The sequence below is a fragment of the Eptatretus burgeri genome, chromosome 13, assembly GCF_056783735.1.
Source record: "Eptatretus burgeri isolate ZD-2024b chromosome 13, Ebu_testis_v1, whole genome shotgun sequence".
In the NCBI taxonomy this organism is placed as follows: Eukaryota; Metazoa; Chordata; class Myxini; order Myxiniformes; family Myxinidae; genus Eptatretus; species Eptatretus burgeri.
This window is the reverse complement of record NC_140973.1, coordinates 13432010-13448873: the sequence shown is the minus strand read 5'-3', so window position 1 is coordinate 13448873 and position 16864 is coordinate 13432010. Positions and strand designations below refer to the sequence as shown.

Genomic DNA, 16864 nt, shown 5'->3' with positions numbered 1-16864 from the left:
GGTATGGTAGGTTCATGGTATGTCCGAGTTATGTGTGAGAAAGAACCGTTGCTATGGACCCCTCCGTTGCCTAGCAATAGCTGAAAAACCTCTAAATGTGGGGGTATTTTAACGAAAAAAACAATCTGCAGCATTAACCCTTGAAGCTAGAATCATGAATTTTCTTGTGCTTATTCCTCAGGTCATTCACCATCGAACGGGCCCACCGCGTCAGGTTCTATTGGGTAGTCGACTACCCATGTCCGCCGACTGGCTTGTGTGTGTGTGTGTGTGTGTGTATATGTATATGTATATACACATATATATATATATATATATATATATATATATATATATATATATATATATATATATATACTGTATATACATTATACATACATACATATATGACTGACAGGATGACCTAGATATATGTACACTAGTCTCTAAAATGTATAGACTGGGTTGCAATCCTGGCCATGTATAATCTGCCGCTCTCGTTTTCCACAGGTATGATGATTCATCAATGTGTGTGCCATCCCTCTGATGGACGTTAAACTTGGCGCCCCATCTGCGGGCATTACTTGGTGGAAGTTAAAGATCCCATGGTGTCCTTGGTGAAGAGTAAGCGAGCTATTGCCGGCACCCAGAACAAATTCCAAATTCTACCCGAATTACTTCTGGAAGAGGAATGACAAACCGCCCAGCATGATCCTTACCAATAAAGTGCTTCGGCAGAACTGACGTTCTCTAACAGAGAGCATGCACGGTACATCCGATTGGATATTATATATACTAGTGCGGGCCCGTACTTGCAAAAAAAAAAAACTTTCAAACCGCGTGCCAGAAACAACAACCACACAGGCCGTTCCTTCGCTCTCGCGTGGCCGTACGTGCAGGAAAAAAAAGAATTGTGACGTCAATCGTGACGTCATAGCACCGTGTCCTGTCATTGGTTTGGTGGATAAACGGCCATAACTTGGGAACCACTTGTCCGATTGGCCGCACGTGCAAAAAAAAAAATTGTGACGTCAATCGTGATGTAATAGCACCATGTCGTGTCATTGGTTTGGTAAATAAATGGCCATAACTTGGGAAGCACTTGTCCGATTAATATCAAACCTTGAAAAGGCACATCCTCAGGTCCCCAGCCATATACCTGGCAAGTTTCAACTAGATCGGACAACCAGTGGTTGTCAAGAAACAGCGGTCACAGACAGACACACAGACACACAGATTGCTGGAATTACAGATAGATAATATAATATGTACACATATACACAGATACGATGCTGGCTGTCTTCCAAGCAGATGTCAAGTGGACCGAGGTGAAGGACAAGCTGAAGATGGTAACATCCAAGACACAAGAGTAACGGAGCAGGATTTTGAGCACACGAGCATTTGATGCCACCTGAATGCCATTTGATGCCAAGAGTTGATTGGAATTTTTTCAAGGGTCAAGCTTGCAATGACCGTGGATTTGTTAAAGCTTCTCAGCACCTGTGTCGTCCAGGACCGTTTCTGCAACAACGCTTCATCAACAACAACAAACGGTTGAGATAAAACTTCTTGTGGAGCCTTTTTCAAACTGAAAGACGCCGCCAAAGTGACGACAGAAGAGGACGGGGCTCGGAGATGCCCCACCCACGAGGTTTCCCGTCCCTTTGAGCCGTGCGTTATTCAGCTGAGCATTTGGACAAACTTTTGGCGAGGATGTGTGCGTTAGAATCTGCTCAGTCTTGGAGTCCGGATGCCGACGTATCGGAAGTACAGCTTCGACTGCAACCAGCGGAAGAAAACATGCAGGGCACGACCGTACAGGTGCAAATCGGATTGTTGCGAGAGACCGTGACCACGGAAAGTGGACTGTCACTGGCGACCCTGCGGGATCTTGCCACTTCGGTCATCGAGCAGAAGGTATGCTGCACCTCGCACGGCGATGCTGGCTCGAATACTAGTGGCCACGCAAACCAGGTGTCTGCAAATACAGATGAACTGTGCAAACGGATACAGTATTTGGCAACTAAAACCAGGATATGTACTCAATGTAGTATGTAATATGTGTACCTGTAATGTTGGACATTTGTTTTTACCTTCCATGCATTTGCAGGTAATAAGCTGTCCTTTAAAAATCCCGTTGATGAAGTCAATGTGTTTTTACATATACAAACAAGTCCAAAGGTTCAATCAGATATATGCATTTACATCCCATCCAGAAGGCAAGTGGCAGCAATAATGGAAAAATAATTGTTGCAAGTCAAAAATAGGAAATAGAGAAATGGGGGTATAGTAGTCTGAAAAAAAAAAAAAAATTCCACACTACAAAGCATTCCCAAACTTTTCATCCGGAGGAATTAGCAGTTTATCCTTGCAGCAGCCGCGGCATTAGCTAGATCTCCCTCCTGTCCCCATTACCATGTGCTTCAGACTTCGAGTCATATTAACAGTGGGATTGTTCTGTAATTCCAATGGTTTCGAGGGAATTTGATGAAAACAAAGTCAATACATCAAACATGAGATCTAAGAACCTCAGGAAGCGGTGACTGTACCGATTTCTTTTCATCTCGAGATGTGTGTAGGTGTGTGTACGCACCTGTGTGTAGGTGTGTTTCTGTTGGGTATGCCAAAGCTTGTAGTGGAAAAGTCACTTGGTGTTTTTTTGGAGGTTTTATTTATTTATTTATTTATTTACAACATTATCAATTATAAATATGGCTCACGGTTCAATACCGACTATGTTGATAAAACACTATTTGAAAAACTTTCATTCATCTTTTTTTTTTATCAACAAAGGATCTACAGAGGCGAAGCAGTCGTTTGCAAAAAAACTCCTGGCAAAAGGTCGTTTGCCATTGCCTTCCCAGCAGTCGGTTAGGGCAAGGATTTGTAATCCGTTCAGAGTGCCTGTGACGATTCACCTTTTTATGAAACACAAAGATGATGCCGAATGCACCAATAGACAGTGACAATCTCCCATCTTATAATACACAATAAGCCATGTATTACTTCTTCTTTCGTACACAGCACAAGGCTGCAGGATAGCATCATTGGCTGAAAGTGCGGCTGCACTGTTGATGCAGTACCCTCTGTATGTTGGAGCATGAATTTGGAATTTGTTGAGGGTGCCGACAATAGCTCACCTACTCTTTGCACAAGACACCATGGGATCGTTAACATCTACGAACTAATGCTGGGAGAAGGGTCGACCGTTTAACGTCCATCCTGGGAACCGCGCGCACACATTGATGAATCACCCTGCCTGTGAAACACCATGATGACAGTTTACAGCTGGGTCATGATTCGAACCCAGGCAAAGCAGCTTACAGCGAGCGTGCTTACCTCGAGGCTATCCTGCCAGCCCTTTGCCATACTGACTGAATCAATAAGGAAACATGTTCATACTGCTATAAATTTATCCCAAGTATATTATTATTATCCTCCAGACAGTGCCATAACACGACAACTGCACAACCTTTTAACTACGGTTTAATAAGTTTTAAGAAGACACGCACGTGAAATTTAGAGGAAAGTAAAGATTGTAGACAAACTTTCAGAGTACATCACTTCTGAAAAATTTGTTGCTCTTTGAATGCATGGAAACCGATAAATGTGCTGAATGATTACAAGTGGAGAGAAATAAAGATATTTGAGAGAGATAAATATAATTACTCCTTGAGAAGCATCTTGACATCTTTCCGGTACATTTTGCTTTTCTTCATTGAAGCAGAATCTCTCTGGCAGACTTCAAGCATTCCCGCATAGGATACGTCACAATCACTTAATTGTCTTTCATCTTCAGTTGTCTGGGGTCTGTGTGCGGTCCAGTGGATGATGGCAAGACAGAAAGCATGCAATTGACATACAAGGTCACAAATTATAATACATGAGGATGACATAATAAAGGATGTTCACAATTGCAGCACTTTTAAATAATGTACAATAATGTACCTCGTTTGCAGGCACTTCAACCTAACACGATGCAAGTCGATGAAGCTGCTTCGCTGCAAGGGCATAAGGGAAAAGTTCTCGAAATTGTAAACTTTTATTTTTCTGATTGGGCACAGTTGGAATGTACAAACCCGTCAAATGTAAATTATCTGATTCTATCACACAGCCATGTGATCTGATTTTTGCAGAATACTTTCAACAAATTAGAGAGTTCATCGAACAACCTGGTGTTGGCTTAGCGGTTAGGGTGATGGCTTGGGATCCTAGGGTCCTGAGTTCAATCCCTGTTGGCCGCTGAATTAACACCAGGGGGTTGACTCAGCCTGTCATCCTTCCGAGGTCAGTGAAATGAGTACCAGTGTAGCAGCCAAAAGGCTGCGCATGAAGGGAAGGGGTATTGACGGGTTTATTAAATCTGGTATTGGTGTGGTGCAGGCATGATGGGCTGAAAGGCCTCCTGTGCATAATTTCCTTGTAAAACCTTACCGTGTGCTACTTTGAGAAACAGGGACATGGACATGGTCTACAGGTGGCAAATTTGATTGGTCACGATGATGTACAATGATGTAATATTCTTCTAAGTACTGCTAAAGGGAGAGGGTAATGAAAGTGCCAAAAAGGTGATTTGTTTTCTACAGTGCTCACTTATATAACTTAATTGAAATCAAAGAAAGATTTTAAATGTGGTATAAAATTTTTTTTGGAAGTTTACTAACATTGATGCAGCGTCTTATACACCAACTTATTTAACACATTGCATTAGCTCTCCGTGCCTGGTGTTTGTGTCCTTTATGACGTCCTTAAAAACAGTAAGTTTCCTGTTTGGAATGATTTTCAATTTTGTTTTGCTGCCAGACGGGCAGACGGAGTAAAAATAGGCCAACAGGTCCTGGAACTCATCTGGATCAGGAGCAACAATCAATGACATCATAAAATATCAAAATTTTGTTCATGCGCAGAATCTGGTCATGTTATTGGTTGACTGGAAGCCCTTATGATGCTGATTACAGCAATACATGTTTACAGGTCATGTTTTCGGCTGAGGGCATGACTGTGCTGCTGATGCAATGCCCCCTGTACGTTAGGGCAACTTTTAGCATTTCAGGGCTAATTTCAACCTGTTAATGAGTGCAGATTTTGATGCGGTCAATAACCCTTCGTTAGGCATCAAATATGAAGCTTGTGGCCACGTTTTAGGAAAATCATGTGTTTGGTTCAAGCGATAATGACTGAAGTGTTTACAGACCGACTGACTGACTTGCTTACCTATACGGACACTTCTCAATCGCACAAGCTCAACGGACTAAAGACTAATGTCCAGGTGAGCTAAAAATGTGATCTCTCCTCCCCTTTGCACATGTACAATCAGGACAAATTCAGAGCTAAAGTACTGCTAAACGACAGGTTTATTTCCTGATTAATTATCTCATTAATGTTCAAAATATATCATTCCATTGACATGAAGTTGTTCCTCGATCATAAACTGACATTTGTAGATGGACAGACAAATCAGACAGAAGTGAACCAATTGCTTAACCCTGCTTTTTACTTTGTGTGTACGGGGTAACAAGGCGGAAAAGGCAAACATGAAATATGTGAAACATGCGTTTCAAACCTGGCAAGTCTCAGTTTCATCCCGTCATCTTGCAAGGATTGTTAAACGAACTCACCTCTCTATCTATGGTAAACCACTTGGAGAGGTTCAGTCACTTGAACCTGTTAACCCTCACCATCAGCCATTGTCTTCTGGGCTGACAGTGATATCCAAACTGGCCTCACAATCAGCCATGGATGAGGCATCCTCCATCGTTCTAATACATTCCTTGAAAAAGCAGAACTATACTGACAGTCGACAAGGCTTTTGTCTGTAGCTCAATGGATTATTGCTCTCCATCATTAATAATTGCTGCCCAGGCATTATGTCTGTCTCTTCTGGATTCATCCTCATTCTCCTCCTTGGATGCAGCACACGGCTGCAGGTAGCATCATTGGCTGAGTGTGTGGCTGTGCCGCTGATGCAATGCCCCTATTACCAGTACACTGGTACTCATTTCACCAACCTCAGAAGGATGACGTGCTGAGTCAACCCTACCTGGTGTTAATTCAAGGGGGACAGGGGCTTGAACTCAGGACCCGAATATCCCAAGCCAGCTACCCTAAGCGCTAAGCCAACACCAGGCTTTTCTGGATTCTGTGTAATCTAAAGCACTCAACTGTATTGCCATCTCCCATGAGAAGTCAGAAGCACAATATTTTCTTTTTGTTGTTTCTTGTGTTTGCATAGTTGAGGATCGTGGAAGAGCTAGTCCACTGAATGGATCATAACATAACAGGCAAAAACAGGAAGCAAAACACGCAAGCGTGGGGTGGACAAGATGGACAAAGAGGATGCATGGGGTAGACAAGATGGATACAGAAGGAAAATCCAAGGAGGGAAAAAGGGAACAATGAGAGGAGGATGGATTCGGGTGGGGTTAACAAGGGTATAAAATATCATGGTTTTGGGTTGGGGACGATCTGAGATGGTGGTGAACAGCTGTCTTGAAGATCTGGAGGGAAGAATGAGATTTAAGAGGTTGTGGAAGTTGAATCAACAGGTGGGGGAAAATGAGGAACAAATAAGTGGAGGTGTTCTCATATCACAGACAGATTGGTGGCCTCTGTTTTTCACTGCCTCTTCTCTAGTCTAGCTCTTTCTACCTTCGCTCAGCTTTCTGACCCTTCTGACTTCCTCCAGGACACAAACATTCTTCCAGTAACCCTCTCTTGGTTAAACTCACAAAATACAGGATTATACCCCCCCCTCCCCTTCACTTCACCCATTCCCCATCTCCACTATTTTGTTCCTCTTTCATCCCATTTATGGAACTGTTTTCTGGAGATAGTTCACACTCTTCCCTCAAGAGCTTCAAGCAAATGGTGCACCACCATCTCATGTTATATCCCATCGCTACCCCCAATATTCTCTACCCCCTTGAACCCCACCTAAGACAACCTTCTTACTTGCGGAGTACTGTTCCCTTATCTCCTCTTTTCCAGTTTGCTCACTCTCTCGCTTGTATCCAACTGTTGCCCCAACTGTCGGTACGTTGCTTCTCTCATTCATGAGCCCACTTTCTATACAAAAGAGTGCGCGAGCTGTTAAACTTAAAAAGGAGGAGGATTGGAATTTAAAAAGAGAGGTACTGTACTTGTGTGCTGGGTTTTGCCGACATCCTTGGGAAATCCGAGAAGGAAAATTATGAAGAAGAATGGAAAGCTTCCTTGATTGAGAAAAAATAAAAAAAACAGCTGCTGAGTAATTCTTCTCCAAAGTGAGGCCATTATGGTAGTATACATTCTCCACAACCGTGTACTTATAACCAAATTCCTATCAGACTGTTCTTTATGGCGAGGCATGAAATCGAATGTAATTATTGACCGATGAAAGAAAATATGAAGTTGGTTTTATCTTCTCTTTTCAGAATCAGCAGTGGCTGTTGCTTCCCCTTCCTTTTTTTCTTCTTCTTTGTTTATGTCTGAACTTGCAAAAGCCTCTCGCTTTGTTGTTCTTTTTGCAGATTAAAGTTGCAGTTCTCGATTAAATGTACGAGCTGACAATTTCCAGTTTTCCCTCCTGAGAGTTTGCTTCTGTATCCTCCTTGTCCACCCCCATGTGTTTGAAGCCTGGTGCTGGCTTCGTGGTTGGGGTGGTAGGTTGGATTCCGAGGGCCCTGAATTTGAGCCGTTGTCAGCTGCTGAATTAACATCAGGTGGGGGTTGACTCAGCCTGTCATCCTTCTGAGATTGGTGAAATGAGCACCAGTGTACTGGTAATAGGGGCACTGCATCAGCGGCAAAGCCACGTCTCTCACTAATGATGCAACCAGCAGCCACAAAGGCTGCACATGAGAGTGTGTGTGTGTGTGTGTGTGTGTGTGTGTGTGTGTGTGTGTGTGTGTGTGTGTGTGTGTGTGTGTGTGTGTGTGTGTGTGTGTGTGTGTGTGTGTACCCCGTGTGTCCTCCTCTACCCCTCATTCCTCCCCACACCCATTATTTCCCCAAGTCTCCCTCTATTTTATCTTTCAATCCAACTGTTGGTGTCCCCCCCCCCTCTCTCTGCTGTTCTTTTTGTTCCATTGCATCCTGATCCATTCAATGTTCTCGCTCTTCCACGAGCCTCGGGATACAAAATAAAAGTGATTCAATCAACAAATGCTGAAGAAATTTGCATCTGCAAGATCAACCTCTCAGGAAGTAGACAGGTTTTCAGGGTGTGAAAGAAAAGCAAGTGAAGAGATCATATAAACATGACCGAGGAAACTGTGCAGCTTTCTCGGACACGTGTGGTATAAGAGAGTATCCAAATCGTCAAATAAAAAGACCAAAATCATCAACAAAGGGACATTTCAATTAGAGGTCAAAAATAATCTAGAACCTTAGGATATGTAACACAAAAAAATAATAATAATTCTGACATCAGAGACAGCGGGAAGAAAAGTTATGCATCGTCTGAGTAACTTGCAGAAGTAGCAGGTGCTTCCCAATTTCTGCAACGCAAGTTCCTGTATTAAAGCCAGGCCGTCGTCAAAGCAGGAAGTTAATTCATTTATTTACAAGACATAAGGCTCGCAGAAGTAAATAAAAGTTAGAATAAAACAGAAATCAAAGTAAATAAAGACAAAATGTGTGGACGATATTAACTGGTATTCTTGTGAAGTTTCCTGTATCACTGATGATGTCACTGTGGCCAAAATGACCAAAACGACAACTAAAGGACTAAAGATGACCAACAATAAATAAATAACCAAGCATTAAAATAAAAGATGTCGAGACAACTTTTTACCTGTTAAATATCAGAATATTTACCTTCTCCCTCCTTCATCCAATATATTGTCCTTCCCTTATCTACCTGAGCTCTTCACTTTCATTCCCTTTTCTCGCTCCTCAACTCCTCTACGATCACTCTTCCCATATTCTCTCCCATTTTCTTCCTTTTCTCGATTTTTTTTCCTCCAACCCATCCCCATATATACATACATAATATATAGATATAGCCAGAGTAACGGTGGAGCTGGAATTCTGTGACTAGTTAAATTGTAGAGTAATCCACTGGCATATCTGCAAATAATTCAATATACCAGTCCCAGAAAAATCATGAAAGCAACACCAAGGCTAATCATTAAAAAATGACATCGTGCTCAAATATGACCTGATCATCCCATTTAGTCATCGTTGTCATACCCAAGGACTAGTCGTCACTTTAGCCAAGTCGTCAGTTGTCAAGTCGTCAGCACCCAGTTATTTCAGCCTAAATAACGCGGAAATTAGGAAGATGTCCATGTACCAGGAACATAAAAACAAAGTGGAGAGAATATGGAAGCTGAGTACAGAGACTGCAGTGATAGTGGGATCAATTCCATTGTAGTGATAGTGATAAAGCAGAACCTAACTGAAGTTTCAAAAGCGACAGCAGGAAATATTACAAAAAAGAAAGAAATACAATTGGAGGCTGTCTTTGGTACAGTGACAATCCTTAAAATCATAATCCTTGGAACAGACATGAGAACAGAAAATGCTCCATGCAGTGGAAATGACAAGAAAAACTAAAGATTTCATTCAACACGTTACCCCACGCAGTCTTGAGAAGAAAGACATGGGGGGAGGGGGGTATTTGGACAAAGTTCGCTCAGGTGTTGCATCACTCGGCACCACCATTTTGTCTGAATATCGATGTATCCTCATCCTGAGAGTGCGAGCGGAAAATTCGATTGGTCGAGACGGCATAAAATGATGCCAAATTGCTACTAAACTGAAGGTTTTTAGAAGTACAAACAAGGCGATTGGTGTTCTACAGTGTCCAAAACATATAATTCGATTGAAATAATAAAAGCTTTAAAGGTTGTTGAAAAAACTTTTTTGGAAGTTTACCACCATTGATGCAACGTCTTTTACACCACCTCATTTTACATGCTACATTAGTTCTTCATGCCTGTTGTTTGTGTCCTTTATGACATCCCTTAAAACAGTAAGTTAGCTGTTTGGAATAATTTTCAATAATTTTTTGACTGCAAGACAGGCAGACACATTGAGGCAATTGCTTCACTGCACTGTATGCATGTGAGACGAAACGCCATACAATATCTCCAAATTCCGAGCCGAAGTACTGCTAAACTGCAGGTTTTTGGAAGAAGTGCAAACAAGCCTATCCGTGTTCTACAGTGTTCAAAATATGAAATCCAATTGAAGTTCCTCGACCATAGACTGACAGACACACAGACAGAGTGAACCAATTGCTTTCCCGTGCTTCGTGCTACGTGCGTCGGGTAACAATCACAACTTAGTCCTCAAAAAAGTAACCTTAATAAAAGGAAGGTGGATACCTTTGGCTCTGGGAGGGCTCAGTTCTACCTTTAGACACCTGTTAAAGGAGATTGCAAGCAAAAAGAGAAATGAGATATGCTGGCAGAGATTTTAAAATGGGAATTAATCAAAAGGAAGGAAAAATGCCCTTCTGAAAGAATTATGTGAAAACATATTTTGTTCTGATGTTATATTATTTTTATTATTACTAGTATGGGCCCGTAGGGGTGGGCCCGTAGGTGCGTGCCCGTAGGTGAGTGCCAGTATGCACTCACCTACGGTAAGTAGGTGAGTGCCCTCTCTCGTAGGTGAGTGCCCTCTCTCGCCCCTCTCTCTCGCCCCCCCCTCTCTCTCTCGCCCCTCTCTCTCTCGCCCCCACTCCCATCCCCCCTCTCTCTCGCCCCCACTCCCATCCCCCCTCTCTCGCCCCCTCTCTCGCCCCTCTCTCCCACCCCCTCTCTTGCCCCCCTCTATCCCCCCTAGTCTCGCCCTTCCTCTCTCCCCCCTCCTCTCTCGCCCCCACTCTCATCCACCCCTCTCCCGTCCCCCTCTCTCGCAGATATTGGTCGACAGATAAATGGCCGTAACTTGGGAACTGCTCGTCCGATTAATATCAAACCTCGAAAAGGCACATCCGCGGGTCCCCAGCAATATCCTTGGCAAGTTTCAATCAGATCGGACCGTCAATCCTGCAATAAAAATAATAAATAAATAAAGAAACATTAATTGTGACGTCATAGCACCGTGTCTTGTCATTGGTCGACAGATAAATGGCCGTAACTTGGGAACCGCTTGCCCGATTAATATCAAACCTTGAAAAGGCACATCAGCGGGTCCCCAGCAATATTCCTGGCAAGTTTCAATCAGATCGGACCGTCAATCGTGCAAAAAAAAATATTAATAAAAAATAAATAAACATTAATTGTGACGTCATTCGTGATGTCATCGCACCGTGTCTTGTCATTGGTTGACAGATAAATGGCCGTAACTTGGGAACCGCTCGTCCGATTGATATCAAACCTCGAAAAGGCACATCCACGGGTCCCCAGCAATATTCCTGGCAAGTTTCAATCCGATCGGACCGGTGATTGTCCGGTTATTAATAATTTGGGAAAAAAATTGGCATGATAAGGTGAGAAGGTGGAACGACACCTTCAGATGCCATATATACACCTTTTCAACACTGAAAAGGCAGTAAAATGGCCGTAACTTGGGAACTGCTTGTTCGATTGACATCAAACCTCGAAAAGGCACATCTGCGGGGCCCCGGCAATATTCCTGGCAAGTTTCAATCAGATTGGACCGGCGGTCGTCGAGAAACGGCGGTCGCAGACAGACACACACACACACACACACACACACACACACACACACACACACACACACACACACACATTGCTGGAATTATAGATAGATTATAGTGGAATGTTCAGGGAGTATTTCAAAGGAACAATAAGTATCCATAGTCAAATTATTTTGTATTTTTTAAATTGTGACATAATTTTTGGACATACAGTTGTTGTTTGACAACAATAACAACCTTTCAACCAAATAACTTCGCTCTGATTTTTCTTCTTCCTCGTTAGACCACAGATGTATTGACCAAGCCCCAAAGGGCGATTATTTTTCAAACATCAAAATAAATCGTTTAAATTATATGTGCTTTGATTCACTTGTGAACAGCAACAGATTATAATTTAATCGATTTTCATAAAATGTACTTTCGCTCGGCCTCCGACGTTTATTCCTGATACGTGAAACACCTTGCAACCCATGCCTGCAGAAAACAGACTTTTGAGAACACCGGCTGCTTTTTACATCTAATCGACTTTATTTTAAAATTCTCCATGGGTAAGCGCTCCTATTTTGAAAGATTTGTGTCAATCACTCAAGCAGTTGCAGAGTTTAACGAATGCAAAAGTGAAAAAGTGTGGGCGGAAGGAAGAAGAAAAAGAAAAAAGCCTCAGCCGACGTTTCACAACATGGTCACGGATGGTTGTGGACGCCTATTTCTAGCTTCTATAGGGAGCATTCAAAAAGTTATGTGAAAAAACGACTCACTAAAATCCAAAAATGCCAATATTTTTCTCTTTTTCAAAAACAAAAGTTAAGGTATTTCAAAATTCAAAATAACAATAATCGAGGTCAACAATCTTGACAGAACGTTGGCGCATTCATGATAAGTTGAGAAATGATTCAACACTAGAAACAATCCAAGACAGACCACCACTCTGTTTCAGGATGCATGAACGAAATGAGCAGGAAACGAAATAATTTATTCGTGACGTCAGTGATAACTTTTCTCCTGATCATGAAAGACAGTGTTGTCTTCAACATCGACAAACCAATGTTATCAGATGGAAAACCCAGATTACCATCCTTCCGACAGATGGCATGCACATTGATACATCGCCCTATAGGTTAAGCACACGAGTACGACAGTTCATAGCTGCGTCAAGAGTCAAACTCAGGCGAAACAGTTCAAAATTGAGCAATGCATGCCTCGAAGTTATCCTGCAGCCCAAATCATATTTAACTAAAACAGCACTTGGTAGAGCGCATACCTCCGCCAGGCTGAACAGTTTACGTTTTGTATCTCACTGATATGCCATATCTGTATCTGAACTTTCACCAAAATCTAATCAGCTTGTTCTCGTCACATAACCAACTCATCATCCACCACATTTTGTCATAATCCATTCACAATGTTTTGAAATAACGTGCTATATGTCGTTTTTGGCCCCATCTTTCAATGGTGAAAAACCACTTAAAAAAAAAAAAGAAACTTAAAAACATCCTTGTATCCGGATCCGGATCCAGATCTTCACCAAAATCAAATCAATTGTCATTGGCACACTCCCAACCTGTCCACTAAGTTTCGTCCGAATTCATCGATAACTTTTTTGAGATATCATGCTGTATGTAGTGTTTGGACCAATCTCTCAATGGTGAAGAATTACTTTTAAAAAATTCCGATCCTCATTCAGATCTTCAACAAAATTTAATCAGTTCGTCCTTGTCACACACCCAATCTGTGCACAAAATTTCGTCTGAATCTGTCCGCAACTTTATGAGATATCCTGCTCACAGACAGACGACAGACAGACAGGGATGAAAACATAACCTCCACCCACCTTTGATGGTGGAGGTAATAAGAGATATCATAGCTCCTTTTTATTTTATTTTAAAAGTTGACAATGTCGAGGCTCATATAAGAGCTAACACACAGAATGCACAAGAAGGGGAGCAGGAGAGAAGAGGGGCAGGAGAGGAAAGCACAGGACAGTGTGGAGCAGAGACATGAGATCTGTGGAAGGGAAAGGGATGGGATGGGGTCCACAGGGTAAACAAGGACAAATGTGTCCAAGAGCAGCATCCTAAAGGTTTTGTCGGCTAAAAAAACAACAAATAATAATAAAAAACAACAACTTCCGATATTTTGTCACGTGCCTTGATTAAGCCAATATCGAGACCCGTCATAATGTATAAACGTATTTATGATATATCGTGTATTTACGAAATAAATAATGTATTTACGAAATTACAATACATTAAATGGAATAATCTTTAAATAGTAATGTGAACTTTTCGAAACTTTATAGCAAATGTCCGAATATATTTAAAAGTTCATGATAGATGCTCTCAAAAGGAACCGTCAATGTGAGGATGTGTACATGTGCTTAGTATTTAAGGAGATCCGGATCTTGTATATACAAGAGCCGAGTCCTAGTGATTAAGGTAGAAGAAGAAGAAGAAGAAGAAGAAGAAGAAGAAGAAGAAGAAGAAGAAGAAGAAGAAGAAGAAGAAGAAGAAGAAGAACAACGCCGAGCTCTCTATGAGCAGCGTTTGCTACGCGAGACGCTGCTAAAAAGATGGACACTACAAGGACTTTCAAGAAGAAAAACAGGGAATTTGAAGGAGGTGGGTTTGGGGTGGATTAACGGGGGAAGAAAAGATCATGATTTTGGATGGGGTAAGATAAGAGGTGGTGGTGAACAGTTGTTTTGAAGACTTGGAGGGAAGAGTGGAATTGAAGAGAGTGTGGGAGTTTATTCCAAAGGCTGGGTAAAACGAGGATTGAAAGAGTGAAGGTGAGCAGTGATTCTTGATTTTGGTAGTTTTACCAGAAGAGGGTTTTTGGCGGACCTTGAGCGCCCTGCGGAAATATGGTGGGGACAAATCGCAGACAGAGCAGGTGGGGGCGAGACAAGAGAGGAGACGGTAGAAGACAGAAAGACCACTGACCTCCCTGTGGTGAGAGAGGAGAGACCCAAAGACTCAGCCTCACTGTGGGAGATACCAATGATCCGAAATGCTTTGGTTTCCACAGCGTGAAGCCGAGAAAGGTGAGAGGCAGGAGCACCAGCCCAGAGGGGAGAGCACCACTCAATCAGGCTGCAGATGAAAGCTTTGTACATGGTCGTGAGTTGAGGTGTGCCAAGGAAGGACTTTGCACGATGGAGGATTCCCAGTCAGCGACTGGCTTTGAAGGCGAGGTTGGAAGTGTGACTTTCACAGGGAAGATCATGGCAGATAGTGAGACCCAGAAGCTTGAATTACAGGACTTCTTCAATAGGATTGTTGAGAAAGTAGATGGGGGAGGTAGGGGAGGGGGGGTTCCAGATGGTCCTTTCGGAGAGGTATCGTGAGAGTGTGAGAGTTGGCAGGATTGAAAGTGTTTGTTTATTGATTTAATGTTTGTTTATCTTTACATCATGCTCTATGTATAGAGCATCGGTTATTCACCAAAATCGAATCATTTTGACGTGGTCACACACCCAACCTGTCTATGGATCTGCCAAAGCAGTTTCTTAGCTCGGGTTACAACCCATAGATTTAATGATAAATATTGTTGCGAATTAACGCCCGCCGGTGTGCGATCGGCCGCTCGACTCGAATGGCGGCCGCCTCGCCCACCAGAACAGACAATTCTGTCATGACCCTCTCGGAACAATGCTGGGAGCTAGTCATGGGTGGGGGTTTAACCCCACCACAACTGTGCCAATTGCCCACCCGCGCAGGATAGGGTTGCTCGCCAAATTCGATCTACCGAAGTACCTGCGCGGATGGTCGACCGGGCGATCGCACCTCGCCGCAGGCCGACTCCGGACACGAACCGCTTAAGCGGTCCGTTCCGTGCTACAGTGATAACCGAGCAGTGTTATTGTCGGCCTCGACGGTTCCGATTAATTATCGGGCGTATTAAGCCCACTACGAACCCTTTACGTGAAGCAGGATGGAGAGTCAATAAAGAAAAGACGAAGCGAAACGGGAAAACAGTTCACACAATGCACATTTATTACGCGACACACGGAAAGCACACATATACATCCAAACAGTCAGAATGCACCTATATCAGGAAAACAAAAGAAACAACGACGCAGAGTTACAACCGAATATGCGTACACACGGCAACACTTACACAGTCCTACTTTACAAGACACGGCGCCGACACACATTTACTCTAAAGCAAAGGAAAGAAGCCACCCTCATAGACAAGGGGGCAGACGGGCCTGTAGGCCAATATGTGCGCGGGACCTGAAGGAGCGGCCAGGTCCGCGAGACCGGGTGGGTCCTACCCGCGTCCTCGTGGCGCGTTGGCGGACGAGCTGCAGACGTGGCCGCGTGGCTGTGCCCCGACTCCGTACTCCTTTGTGGGTTTCGTTGGCACGACGTTTGGAGTGGGGTGGGAACGGGGCCCCCTTGTTACACTATCTCAGTGCGGGGGAAAAGGGGGAATTGTTGATGCTCTGGGGGAGGGAGAATGGCTGGCTGGCTTGGGTCCCGCGACGAGCGATCTCCTGCCGCGACCGCCGTCCTTCTCGCCTCGGACCCGAGCTCCTTGGCCTCTTGCCACAACTCTCCTCAGCCGACTGCAGAACCCAACTCGACGCCTTCGCCTCCCAACTCCACTCTCTGCCACACTCCGCCGCTGCCACACTCTGCTCTTCCAAACTGACTCTCCCAAAACTCTGCTCTTCCAAAACTCTCTGCCACGATTCGCCCTGCGCTTGGCGCTTTATAGGCCGGCAGGAGAACCCATATGCAAATTTCCGGATCAGGATGAGCTCGGGGGCGGAGCCACGCTCGCCCATTGGAAGGGGGAAAAGTGGGCGTGAACCTCCCCTGATCCTATAATTTGCATATTTCGATTTCACACGGACGCCCTGGAGGCTGGGGCCAAGCCGCTCCGTGCTTGCTGATTGGACGGATCAGAAGTGGGCGTGTAGCATTCTTGATCCGAATTTTACCTCAGAAAGGCCGCTATTTGCACTCGTGGCTCGGTGCGTTTCGCTTGAACGAGCCCAAGACAGCCCGACACTCAGTGCTCACAGGTGATGCGGGAATGGCCGTAGAAGGAGAGAGGTGAGGGTGGTGGAGGGTTTATCGGTGGTGGTTTGATGGTTGTGGCAGTTGATTCAAAATAAAGATAGAACAGAAAAACGCCTATCTCAAAGCGTCGCAGCCCGAATGAATCACATAAATTCCCTCTAAACAACGGGTTTGGGGCTAACTGCACATGTACTTAGTATAGAGTTATCTCACCTACGGGACCTGAATGGTGGTTTGCGAATTTCCACAGCCGTAACAATAT

At 43.7% G+C, this 16864-nt stretch overlaps 1 protein-coding gene across 3 annotated transcripts in view; it reads left to right on the top strand.

Moving 5' to 3' along the window:
* The first annotated feature begins 1625 nt into the window (after window positions 1-1625).
* LOC147013875 (serine/threonine-protein kinase D3-like) overlaps window positions 1626-16864 on the top strand; it is a 74233-nt gene continuing 58994 nt past the window's right edge. For 2 of the 3 annotated variants that reach the window (XM_085851177.1, XM_085851175.1), the window contains exon 1: window positions 1627-1896. In XM_085851177.1, coding sequence (XP_085707303.1) covers window positions 1693-1896 — 204 coding nt within the window. In that variant the 5' untranslated portion in view covers window positions 1627-1692. Of the gene's footprint in view, window positions 1897-16864 lie in introns of all 3 variants that reach the window. The other variant, XM_085851178.1, reaches the window with a different exon arrangement.